Source organism: Coturnix japonica, chromosome 1 (genome assembly GCF_001577835.2).
Source record: "Coturnix japonica isolate 7356 chromosome 1, Coturnix japonica 2.1, whole genome shotgun sequence".
Classification (NCBI taxonomy): Eukaryota; Metazoa; Chordata; class Aves; order Galliformes; family Phasianidae; genus Coturnix; species Coturnix japonica.
In genome coordinates this window covers 156,246,121-156,259,074 of record NC_029516.1, presented here as the reverse complement: position 1 = coordinate 156,259,074, position 12,954 = coordinate 156,246,121, and the positions used below count along the sequence as shown (strand labels likewise).

The 12,954-nt window shown below is 37.2% G+C and overlaps 1 protein-coding gene across 5 annotated transcripts in view; it reads left to right on the top strand.

Annotated features, from left to right (window-relative positions):
• The window catches only part of FRY (FRY microtubule binding protein), a 164,521-nt gene that overhangs the window by 108,204 nt on the left and 43,363 nt on the right, over positions 1 to 12,954 (top strand). For all 5 annotated transcript variants that reach the window (XM_032442142.1, XM_015852021.2, XM_015852019.2 and 2 more), the window contains 6 exons: positions 2,159 to 2,241; positions 5,225 to 5,375; positions 5,910 to 6,013; positions 9,227 to 9,412; positions 11,864 to 12,062; positions 12,692 to 12,813. In XM_032442142.1, coding sequence (XP_032298033.1) covers positions 2,159 to 2,241; positions 5,225 to 5,375; positions 5,910 to 6,013; positions 9,227 to 9,412; positions 11,864 to 12,062; positions 12,692 to 12,813 — 845 coding nt within the window. The remainder of the gene's footprint in view (positions 1 to 2,158; positions 2,242 to 5,224; positions 5,376 to 5,909; positions 6,014 to 9,226; positions 9,413 to 11,863; positions 12,063 to 12,691; positions 12,814 to 12,954) is intronic.

Sequence of the window (12,954 nt, the reverse complement as noted above, 5' to 3'; positions counted from 1 at the left end):
TGATATATATTGAAGTATTTATTAAAAATCAGGTTAGATCATACCTTTTTATTTCACACACAAAAATTCAGTTTGTAGATTTGTGTTCATGATAGCTCCATTTTTCCAGACAAAGGGTTTTGCAGATGAAAATGATGTAACACATTTTGCTTAGAAACCATATGCTCAGTCTTTTACTGCATATAGTACATGCTGTCAAACGATGAAGGAGTAAATGCAAAACATAAAATCATAGAATCACAAGGTTGGAAATGACCTATAAGATCATCTAGTCCAACTGTCCTCCCTTTACCATACCCCTAAACCATATCTCCTAGCTCCTTATCATGAAGCCTATCTGATAATCAAGCAGAGGCATATTTTTTCTCTCATTTAAACACAATTATTTTTGTAAGAGAACTTTGAATTAATTCTAATGGCACTTATTAATAAGTGTATTAATATTACATTAGCCTGTTGCTCCTGATAGTGACTAGTATCACTTCAACAGTCCAGTCTACCTTTCAAAGGTTCAGGCTTCATGGTACAGAAACAGTTACATGAGGGAATATTCCTGTCCTTCAGACTGTGCACTGTATGTGTGCATGTTTGTGTGTGTAGTGTTAGATTTAGATCTCTTTTTAGTTGAATTGCAGACAGATTAAATTTCAGAATAAATTTCATTTCCTGTTACTTCAAATCTAACATGTTTTCAGTGTTGCTTATGTGAATTAGAAAAAAGAAGGGTTTTGATAGTTAAATCTGTCAGAATCTGTATGATAAAACTCAGATAATAATAATGTGAAATGATTTGTTAGAATTCCTTGCTGTCATTTACATTGTTAAAGATGGCAGTAATGGTAAATGCATCCGTACTTCTCAACTAAACTGTCAGTCTTAGAACGTCCAAGGCGTATTAAATAAAGTTTACAGAAAGTAAAAGATTGTAAACCAACTAATCTCATTAATGTTGGTACTTTTGGAATAACACAAAACATGTGGCTATTTTTATGTTGAAGCAATATAATGTTAAATGAAAGTCTGAAAGGCCTTTGAAGTGCCTCTTTTGTACATACAAGTTCAGAACCGTCTTGGGTTATAGCAGCGATTAACAGGATAATATTGCTGTAGCAGAGATTAACAGGATAACATTGCATTACCTTTAGTTGTTAGGTTTAAGTTTTTGACAGATAGTATAATATTATCTCAATGCCTGTCATCTTACATAGTGAATCATGTTTGTAATATCACTCTCTGTGTTAGAGAGTTTCAGAGTGTTTAAAAAATCTGCCCTGCTCTCAGTCTGTTTCTATGGCCTGTATTCTTCATTTGTTTCATATCAGAGTTTCACTCTACGTATTTCTCCAGTTTTTTTCCTTAATTTCATTCTGCTTTTATTTTTTCCCTCATTTTAGACATGCCGGATAAATATATCAGTTTTTGTCAGTTTGTACATATTTGAGAGTACATATTAAAATACAGGAGAACCAGATACTGGAAAGACAGCAAAATTAAGATGACTTATGATGCATTTTTGTCACCTCCAAAGAGACTTTATTGTTTCCTAATGAGACAGTCTGATTCTGAAATATTACAATATATGAATGGATAATTAAATGGCCTCAGTATGTGTGCACATCATTAGTAAGAAATTGTATTGAATGTTGAGGAGAGAACCTTCAAGCTTCTTTTGTTTAATAAAGTTCTTTTGACACAGTTAATTTCCTACCTTTGCATAAACCATCATATTTTACATCATCACTGGTGTGAGCCCTCAGCAAGGCTCCTCTCACTGCCACTTCAGGCCTGATAATGCTGACAGCATTGGCAGATGAAGGAAGTGTTTGGCAGATTTGAGGACAGTTGCAAACAGTTTGTTCTGTCTTTAATATTCCATGACAACTCTGCTTGACATGCTCTTGCAGTTGCTGGATTATCCTATCAAAAGATTATCTGCTTCCATTCTTGTTGCTTTGATAATTATGTGGGCTTGACATTGGACTATTCAGTCAATTATTGGCTTATTTCTTTGAAAATAACATTGTGTTCAAATTTCTGTCTACTCCCATATAAAAGCAAATGCATGAGGAAGTGTTTTCTTTGTAAAGTAAGCACATACATACAGCCCAGATGTTTTGTGTCAGTATGTTTTTAATGAAGATTTTTCTTGTATTTGAAGGTTCAGTAACGTAGTCAGAGCACATACTCGACTAGAATCAAGGTACAGTAACAGCTCCGGAGGATCTTACGATGATGACAAAAGTAAGTTCTGTTACTCACTTTGATTAAAGTTCTGTTGTTTGGTGGGAGAGGAAAACATTCTTCTGACAGTGGGAGGCTCTCTGTTTGACTTCTGTGTAAACAGCAATGTAGCATCAGCATGAAGAGTGTGTCCCTGTTTTACCTTCATACCTCATTTATTTCCTTTGTTTAACTTCAGTCAAACACACTTAAAGGCAAAAGAACTTCACTGAAGGCAGTAACAGAGAATTCTCCTGTCAGTAAAACACTAAACTGTACATAGCAAGGTGAAAAACATCCCAGAGCATTGCAGCAAGTAATTTGAATTGCTCCCTTACCACCATTTCCCTCCAATTCAAGTACTATTGTATGAGCATGAAGAAAGGATTTAGTAACTTCCAAAACAGAGCCTTTCCTTTCTTAGCTGTCTGCAACCAATATTTAACTACAATATGTAAAACTCTGATAGCTGGGAAATGAAATAAAGCTCCTGAGCACAGTTGTTCTTCATTGTGTGTTTCTGTTGAGTAGACTGTAAACAGACCTTTGAGGCTCAGCAGAGATTCCATAGAAAACCAAGATATTTCCATCAACTATTGAATTACATATTTTCCATTTGAATAATCTGATTTCTCAAGTGAATCATAAAGAAGCCAATCTATAGAGTTCAGTTAGGACCTAAGCAAATGTATAAAGGCAAGACTTTCTTATAAACATTCATTTCTGTCATAGTTGAGTCAGGTGAAATAATATAGAGGCCATAATGTGTTTCCTTGATGCTAAGGACACCAGCTAGGGTTGGTACTTTTCTGCAAAACACTGAAACAGGTTGATTTTAACTGTATCAGTAACAATTGTTGATAATTAGGAAGTACAGTATTTACAAAATACTGCATTCTACAGTATTTAAATACACATAAGAAGTGTTCCACGTATTAAACTCATTGAGTTTTACTACATTTATCTGGTTCTCATAATTGTCTTTGAGTGCTGCAGTTATTAAATTTCTTCAGCAGATGTTAATTGGAGTACCAGCACTAATCTGATCTGCATGAGCAACCTTTCAAAACAGAAAATGTTTATATTATCAGAACATTCCTTACAAGTAGCTGTTTTGACAAGGGCTTTCGGTAATGAAAAGAATTAAAATGCTGGAATTTTCTTTGGGTCTTTTGGAACTTCTCCTCCAACCACTGCTGAAATGATTATTCCTGCCTGCACCTGCAGACCTTATAGGAACAGGGGTTCTTTCCACAAACATTTTAACACCTAGATGTAAAATGAAATTCTTTTCACTGAGCTACTGAGTTTATAGATCTCTGTATATAAATCTCTGAATAGAAAGTAATTCTTGTATCATTTGTTAAGCTGGAATATAAGGAGTGCAGCCTTCATTAACAAAGTGTGACTTGCTCCATTGGGCAAGCAGTCTGGGCTACAAGGGATTTGGTGGTATGGCCTCCCTCCCCTCCAGTCTACTTGAGCGTACATGCACTGCTGAAGATAGAAATAGGAAACACTTTCCTCCAAGACAGGGACTCTCTTGTTCAGGGGAAGATGTTGTGTTAAGGTCCAAAATGCTTCTTTCTTTTCCTAAGTCCACTACATAAACCCATGAAAAAGTAAGTGAGGAACTACATCTTAGTGTGGATTTTATGAAGTAGTTTTATGTGAAACACTTAATCTGGTGGTTATGAATAGTAACTGTGCAGTACTTTTATGTGAAAAGCATTTGGCAAATATTTTCTGGTTAATCCTCATAAGATGAGTAAGTGCACTTGCTGTACTTTGCTACTTTATCAAGGCACTTTATTCTGCTTTATCTATAAATAATAAATCATCCTCCAGAAGATGAGAGAAACAAGTGGAGGTATAAATCATAAAGAATTAAAAGGTCCCTTGGAAGACGGGGGCTGAAGAATGGGAATAATAAAGTACCAATTGCAGGAGTAGGTTCTGTATTGAAGAGCTGCTGAAGAGCTGGAAAGCTGGTGATATTTTGTCAAAACCACTAAGTGGTGTTTAATAGAAAATCTGGCTGTGGTACTTCTCGAGACAACAAAACAGTGTGTCCTGTGGCAAAGCCAACAAAGGTACATGCTGTAAAATTAAAAGTCTGGGGAGAGTGGTGAGAGTTTCAAAGCTACCTGAAATGAAGTGTAACAACAACACAACCAAGCAAAAAATAACATTTTCACTGTAAATTCATAAGGGACAATGGTTAAGTATTTCTCAAGAGAATGCTTTCCATGGTGTTGTACTGCAGACTGCCAGACCTGAGAATTAAAAACTGACTAATGGGAAAGTCGAGAAGAGTGAAAGGGAATAAAACGCAAGATAGATGAGCACAGCTGTGCGCAGCTGAGAAAAGACAGAGAGGTGGAAACAACTTACTGGACTATCATTGCAATAAGCAGGTGGAATAAAAATCCTATTGTTTATTAAAGTACGGCACCTACTGAAGCAAAATTAAACATGTATTTCAGAAATTCAGTGACTAAAACCCTACTGAGGATGATTTTTATATTCCTTGTATCTCTTTCCTAATCTGGGACGCTTTATTTCTGCCTTTGTATCATCACTCAGCAGGGTGCTGCTGGTGGGGAGTTGCAGGAATGTGTCGCTGGCACGCAGCTCCTTGCAGCAGATGGCTTCCGACAACATCTTCTTGGCTGAACTTTCCTCTCATTTTTGAAGGGAAAGTCTGTTGCTTGTTGGTTTGTGATCTGGATCCAAAGCTACTAAGTGACAGCAGGGATTCAGCTGCAGCATGTACAATTCAGTACTGTCTGCCTGGAATGTGCTTAATTTCCAGCAGCGTGAAAGAGGGATTAAAAATGCATCACTTGTTATTGAACACTGGAATTTGCAAACCTAATGTCATCTTATCACATTATTCCAAACAGCTGAACGGATGCGTTAGTGTAAACTCTTTTATTATTTCTTCAGGATTATTGACTGGACTTGGTTTTTCTGAACCCTGTTTTAATACTTTTCTATGCAGATGACCCTGTTTCTCCATATACGAGCTGGCTACTGAATATTGTTGAAACTAAACAACCACATCCCCTGCCTATGCCGTACAATGGAGGATGTTGGGCACCACTTGTAGACTACCTCCCAGAAACTATCACACCCCGAGGACCCCTTCATAGGTGAGCATTTTCTCATTCGCCAAAACCACTCAGATCATCTAAAAAATGAATCTTTAATTTCTGCTGAGTTCCTGCACCTTGATGTTAAAATACAGTAAAGGCTGTACCAGCCAGATTGGTACCAGAAAATCTATTTACAGTATAGGACATCGCTCTAAGAGTCAAACTGAAGCAACTGAAGCCAAAAAAGAGAAAAGGGAAATTTGTCTTTCCTGATCCTGTTTGGCTGTTATTCACAGCACCTTTTTCTCCTTGATCTGTTGTTCTAACTGGGCTGTGTGTATTATGAAATTCCTCTTTTACATCATTTATATTAACACTAACTGATCTTTTTAGTAATGGATACTTACTTGCTTAATACTGTAACTAAGTTACTTCAACATGAATCATATTGAGAAATACCGCACATTTGGAAGTGTGTAGTACTGCATGTTACAATGTTGAGATTTAATTTCTTCTGAAATAATAGTTGTCACATCGATTTTTTTCCCATCTCCAAGAAGTCCCAAACTGATCCAGTGATTTAATTTCCAGGTGCAATATTGCTGTCATCTTCATGACTGAGATGGTAGTGGACCACAGCGTAAGAGAAGACTGGGCCCTTCACCTCCCTCTGTTGCTACATGCTCTCTTTTTAGGTAAGACCAGCTGAATGAAAAAAGAAAAAAGCTGTGGAGTTGTGGAATTTTTTTTTATTATTTCCTAAAAAAAAAAATATTTTAAAAACTTGAAAGACAGATAGAAGTTTGAAGATGATCAACTCCCTAAAACATCTGTAGTAAACGTAGAACACACCTAGGAGAAAGGCACATGAAACTCAGGCTTTGTGTATTTTTATTTGTCATGGGCAGCTGGCCCGTCTGTACACGCCTCAGACGTGGATAACAGACGTAAGTGCCATCTCTTGTCTTTGCAAAAGTATTATGTAAGAAAATCGAGATGAATGCATTGCAGAGACAGTGAAGGTAGGACATGGATGACTGGAAAGCAAGCTTCATTAATTCAGCTCTTAACGGAATACTTTATTATGTTTCCTGTTACTTACCTGAGCTTAGAGGCACTCCTTTTCTCTCACTGCTGCGTCTATTCCTGACCATAACCCAATTAAACTAGAGAGTGATGCATTCCTTATCCTACCACTTAATATTATGAAAACTTCATGGCCTATTTTTGTAGCTCACAGGAGCATTTAGTGTTACAAAGCCTACTGCTTTTCACCAATCAACACAGCTGGAGATTTATAAAATAAATCTGGAGACTGTAGTCCACTTTTCATTTCTTCACCATAATTACCACCCAGCTTGCTCACAGGCAACGTGTGGGAGGGGTCTGCTGTCCATCAGGTGATAAAAATTAAGCTGGGAGTTTAGAGCACAGTGATAGAATATGTGTGATATACTTTAGTATACAGCTGAAGAAGATACTTCATTCTCCTTTTCTGTTACTCTGTTATCAACTGTTCTATTGTAATTTTTTTTGTGAGTTTTTTTGTGCTTTTTTTTTTTTTTAAATGCGTCAAATTCATCAAATACTCAAATATTGTGTATTTTTACAATGGTTTCAGAACATATTTCAGTAAACACAGAAGAAGTAAGACTTCCCAGGTCATTCGCATTGAGACATTGCTCATGTATTCCTCACATAAAAGTTCAATTCCATCTTTTGGCTGCCCATAACATTTTTTTTTTCTTTTTATGTTGGTGTCAACCTTTCAAGTATAAGAGGAAGCTGAATAAGAAATGTACAAGTGTGTGAATCAAATGAATAACCGTTAAATGATGAAACAACCTCTTTAGTATGGTTTGAAACAAGTTTCTGTAACTAGTATTTGGAGTTAGAAGTTCTCAGAAGAAAAAAAAATAGAACAGAAATAGAATGCAGCAGGGTGGTTACTTCAGTTAAGAGAGCTGCAAGGAGACATCAGGGAATATGTGCAGAAACATGGTTAGAATATTAGTAATTTGTTGTTAAAATGTCATTACTGTTTATTTCATGCAGTAATGTTTCAACACTGCAGTATTTGGTGAGAAACAAGCAGACGTTTTGAATACCTTTTGAGACAGTCCCTTGGCTGAGAGGTCTCAATTCTTAAATGTGAAATTGAAGTCAAATGTGAAAGCAAAGCAGTGGCTAAAATGACATCATAGCCTCCAGGCTTCAAATTCAGTTTCACAAGAGCTGTTATAAAGAAAAATTTTTGTAGTTTTTAGTTGAGCTCTGTTGTGATGGTATAATGAAGCGATGCTAAATGTGTTAGCCACAGATATGAATATGATTTGAAAATGGAGTGTTTCTGTCCTGTTGGAATGTGAGTGGGCAGGTGCAGCTGACTGAAAAGGATCCTGAAAATAGTATGGTGATTATCTGGAGAGCCTTTGTCTTCCGTGTATCCGGAAGATTGGGGCAATACTGTAGTGAAATAATTCTATGATGGATGTGTTTAATATGCTGCTGGGTGGTATGTAGTACTAGCAGTGAAGGCTGACTGCTGGTGTGAACCTGTCTATGTCAGGAGTGTGTGACAAGCACTGCTGTTCAACTCTTCTGCAACCAGTGTGAAGTTAGATGAGCCAGCAAGGCTACTTTACCATGGAAACATGTCCAAGCCGCAGAGTTGTACCCTCTCAGACACTCCTCCAAATTAGAGAATGGCCTGGCACCACAGAAGGACAAAGAACTTCTCATTTCGTATGTGTCAATATTTGTATATAATTTTAGAGGTTAAGTGTTCTTCAGTCACAACTATTGCCAAATACAAAAGTTATCTCCAACCAAGATAACTTGTACTCTTTTCACGCCTGAAAGTGTATGTTAAATCATTACCTCCTGGCAGATGAATGGAGAAAGGAGAATAGAAGCAGAGACATAAAGAAGCTGAAAAAGTAATGGAAAGGTTAGCAGTGCTTCTTTTGGAGGAGGCTATGGGCAGATGGGTGAGGCAGAATCACAGGATCTCCAAAGAGATGATAAGAGGAGCTGAACACACATGAATCAGAGTATGGCAATATGAGCAGCTGCATTTTTTCAGGCCAAACAAGAACCAACAAGAAGACACTTGACTTGAAAGGCTTGTTGGCTGCTGCCACTCTGAGTGAAGAAGCTGCTTTTTAAAGAGGAGTATGTCATATGAAGAGTAGGAGAAGAAAACAACTCAAATATTCAGCACTAAAGTGCAAGAAAGTTTTTATAAATACCATGTAAGATACTGAAAAAGAATTGAAAAAATGTTTATTACCATGCAACGTGGCTAATTTTATGAAAACCTGCTTCCTTTATGTTGGTGATGTATGATTTATTCCGGTTGTGTTAACATCTGGGAGCATGCAAACAGCAACAGTGCCGAGAAGATCAGGGTCTTTCAATACTACACCTTCAGTTTCAGTTCTGCACCCTGAAGCGATGATTTATTTCCCATTCTGTCTTGCTAGTAAGTGGAATTCTTTTTCAGGGAGTTTTGACTGTCAGTTCCTTTCCTATAAACCAGCATTTACCTCTTACAGTTTTAAAACTGACCTCTGTGCAGGGAAGCAAGTTACTCTGATATAGCAAGGTAGATATGACCACCATCAGAAAGCTCTCCTCTTTGGAGGTTTTCTGGCAATAGCGAGTTAATGCTGCATCGAGACATAATGCATAAAGATATACTGCAATGCATTATTTTGTATCTTCTGAGTTGAATCTCTGTCTGGCACATACGCAGACCTCTGAAGTAAAATCAGAAGTAGCTGTGTCTTGCATCTTGTTTGTTTGCACGGTTACCATGAACTGCCTTGGAATTTTTGCTATTTCTGGAATGTGAACTTGTTTATTATTGCTTCATATTCAGTGATTGCTGTGACCTTTCCTTCTAGGTCTTGACCATTACCGCCCTGAGGTCTTTGAACACAGTAAGAAATTACTGCTTCACCTTCTGATTGCATTGTCTTGCAATAGCAACTATCAAGCTATCGCATCAGTGCTTCTTCAGACCAGAGAGATGAATGAGACCAAGACTCTGACAGTACAGCCAGCATACCTACCTGAATATCTTTATACAGGTAACAAAGATCAAAGAGGAGAGAAAGAACACTGCATTGTACTGAGAGTTTTCTGATAGTACAATATAAAGCCTGATTTCCTAAAATGTAACTGTTTTGATAAATCTAAGTAGTAAAGTAGCAAATCCAAAAAGTTTCAACTAGTATTAATTCCATGTGAACCGCACCCAAATTATTATTAAATAACTTCTCATGATAGTGAGAAAGCTGTCTACATAAAGCAAAATATATAATGTAGAGTTCTAAACATAAATATGGCTAATGAATTCCTAATTTTCCCTTCATGGAGCCAGGAATGCTTTATATAAGGGCAATCAGTCCTCAATCTTAAAGAAAAGGGAAAAAAGCAAAGAAGAAATGTTTCCAGTGCAGGAAAAACAGCTGGAATATGCAGCTCAGATTTTCCATTCTTAAGATAAATCTGACATGCTATAAACCCTCCCTTATACCACAGGTGCACTTCATTTCTGTTCTGAAATCTGTTTCTGCTTTACTAGACTTACTTCATATCTCTCTGAAATTAATGTCCTATTAACTTTTAGCGGTTTACCTGCATTTAAGGGATTGCTTGGGAGCAGTTTGTTGAAAGCAGGAAGCTTACTGCTGTCATTTAATATGACAGTATATTTAATATGACATTTATTTGTGTTGCATAGTGTTGAGGTTTGAAAGAGTCACAGAACCAGAGTAGAGTTATGGAGGTGGGATTCATTATCTGGGAGATAGTGAAGAACGTTACGATACATTGAGAAGTGGAAAGTTCAGATCAGTGGTGTTTCTGTGGTTCTTTGGGAATTTAGCCAAAAGTAGTAAATACCTTCAGTTTATAAAGAATATTGAGAACTGATTATTCTTTTGGATGGGCTACAAAGGATTGGCTTTCAGATAATGAGGCCAGGGAAGTCAGTATACACATTCTAGTTTACTCCATTAGTTTGGCCTTTTTGGCCTTTTCAGTCTGAATAAATTCTATGCAAAATTAGCTCACATATGAACTTCCCAAATGACTTATGTATATCTCTTTTCCAATACATGCCTGTGCATTTTTAAGTACAGACTATAATTCTTACATTAAGGTGTTACTGCTTTTCTGCCAAAATGAAACGCTATTTTCATTCCTATCTCTGAAAAACATGGTTAGTACTCTGTGTCTTGGCCTCTTGTGTCACAAAAGGTTTTCAACACTTTGTGTCTGGATTCTTTTTGATCAGCTAATATAAAGAACCAAAATGTGGATGAGCAGCCACAGCAAAGAATCCTAAATTAGAATGTTTCATCTGAGGTTCATTCCACTTAGTGTCAGACAACTAAATTAAGAGACTCTGAGTGAGCAACAAATGGCAGCATAGGGACAGTCTGACAGAATGACATCTGACATGGAAGTGCATAAGAAACAAAGACGTGTGACTGAATTCTTCCATGAAGAAAAAGACACCCACTGACATTCATTGATGCTTGCTGAATGTTTATGGAGACCAAACAGTGGATGTGAGCACAATGAGGTGGTGGGTGGTGCATTCCAGACATCCATGCAGATTTTTACAAGGTTTGCAAGCAGTCTCTTGTTCATCGCTGGTGAAAATGCATAGCTAACAGTGGTGACTGTGTTGAAAAATAATGTTTTGTAGTTTAGAATTTGCTCTATAAATAGGGTTATTGTGCTCTTTCTATCTGTCATAGTTTCCTTAGGAATAAATAAGAACCATGACTTCTGGAGTGACCTATGTATACTGTCAGTACAGAGGACCTTCCTGCTCCCTGTCTTCTCACAAAGCCAGTTTTTCTTATGCAGTACATACAGCATAAGATGACTAGCAATCTAACCTTAAGAAAATAGGTCTTAGTTTCTGATTCCAGCTCTGAAGTTGTGTGGAAGTTTTCTATCTAGGAGACTGAAAACTTGCCACTTATTTAACTTATTCACTTGAAAACTTACTTGTTTAACCTTAATGCTGAAAATATTGAATATGAATAGTCCAGTCTTTACATGTAGTCAAACATTGTGTCTTCATTTCTATTATATATGTAACATTGGGACATTATAATTGTCCTGAGAAGTCCATCCTACAGAGTGCTTTACAGTGTCCAGCTAGTCCAGGGAAATGAGCTGAATTTTTCATGTACTTAGCTAACTTCAAAATCAGTTTTACAAAAAGGCATGGTTCCAAATGTAAATGCCAGGAAACATTTGTTTGTTGAGTACTGTAGTCCTTGAGCAGTAAAAGAAAAAACTATCTTGACTTTGATATTCTTCATTTTGCAGTGGATTCTGCACAGTTAAAACACTGCCATTTTCACTGTCATCGTTATTTGAGGGCTGTTATATTCTGCAGGTTTCTCCCGTGTTTCCCCACAGAAGCTCTGAAAAGAGCTGCTTGGTGTGCATGTGTTCATCTGTAACACTGGCCCAACAGTGCATTCCATCTTTATCTCCTCCCTTTCTGCTGGCAGGTGGATTTGACTTTCTGCGGGAACACCAGTCCTCTCCGGTGCCAGACTCCGGCTTGAGTTCCAGCTCCACCTCCTCCAGTATCAGTCTGGGAGGCAGCAGTGGAAATCTCCCCCAGATTACACAAGAGGTTGAGGACATGGACACTGCTGCTGAAACAGATGAGAAAGCAAACAAATTAATCGAGTTTCTGACTACCAGGTAGTGGAGATAAGCAGAAGTTACATTTGTACTCAAAATGCATCTTTTTATGTCTTCTCTACAATTGTCTGTAGCAATTTAAAGGATTCAAAGGAAAATGACTGAGCTTGTATAGTAATTACAGATTCCTGTTCCTCTTTTATTGATACCTGAAGTAGTAGGTAGGTACTTAAAAGCATGACAATGTCAGGAACGTGATAAAAAAGTCTTGCCTGACAGGAATAAAATGTTTAATTGACTGATACTGTTATGTTCAACAGTGAACTAATGGAAAAAGACAAGTAGACAGGAGGTACACAAGGCATAGTGAAAGGCCATGGTGAAACTAATACTAACTGCTGACTGCAGCTGGCACATCCCAGGCACGATAGCAAATTGAGAAACAGGGATTTGTTTATGCTGCTGTCTAAATGGTTTGGCATATACCTTAAGTGAGAGGTTTTGTATAATATAGCGCAAGTATAGTTATTTACTTGTATCTTGTTCATACCCATCTTGTTCAGTTGCATAGTTTCCAGATTGTGGCCCAGGAAATATCTGATTGAATTTACAGTTTTTGTATTTTAACTGGTTACATTTATTTCAGATGACTCAAAACAATTTTGCACATTGTTATGTATTTCTTTAAGGGCTTTTGGTCCACTGTGGTGCCATGAAGATATCACACCTAAAAATCAGAACACCAAGAGTGCCGAACAGCTTACTAATTTTCTGCGTCACGTTGTATCTGTATTTAAAGATTCCAAGTCAGGTAGAAATACTTTTTTGCTTTCATATCTAAAAGAACATCCTCTCAGGATCATGCAGAGTGTTTATCTACTGTGATTTAGTAGATCTGCTTGCGCCAAAGCACAATATATTGTATGTCTAAAAAACACTGAATGACGTATGA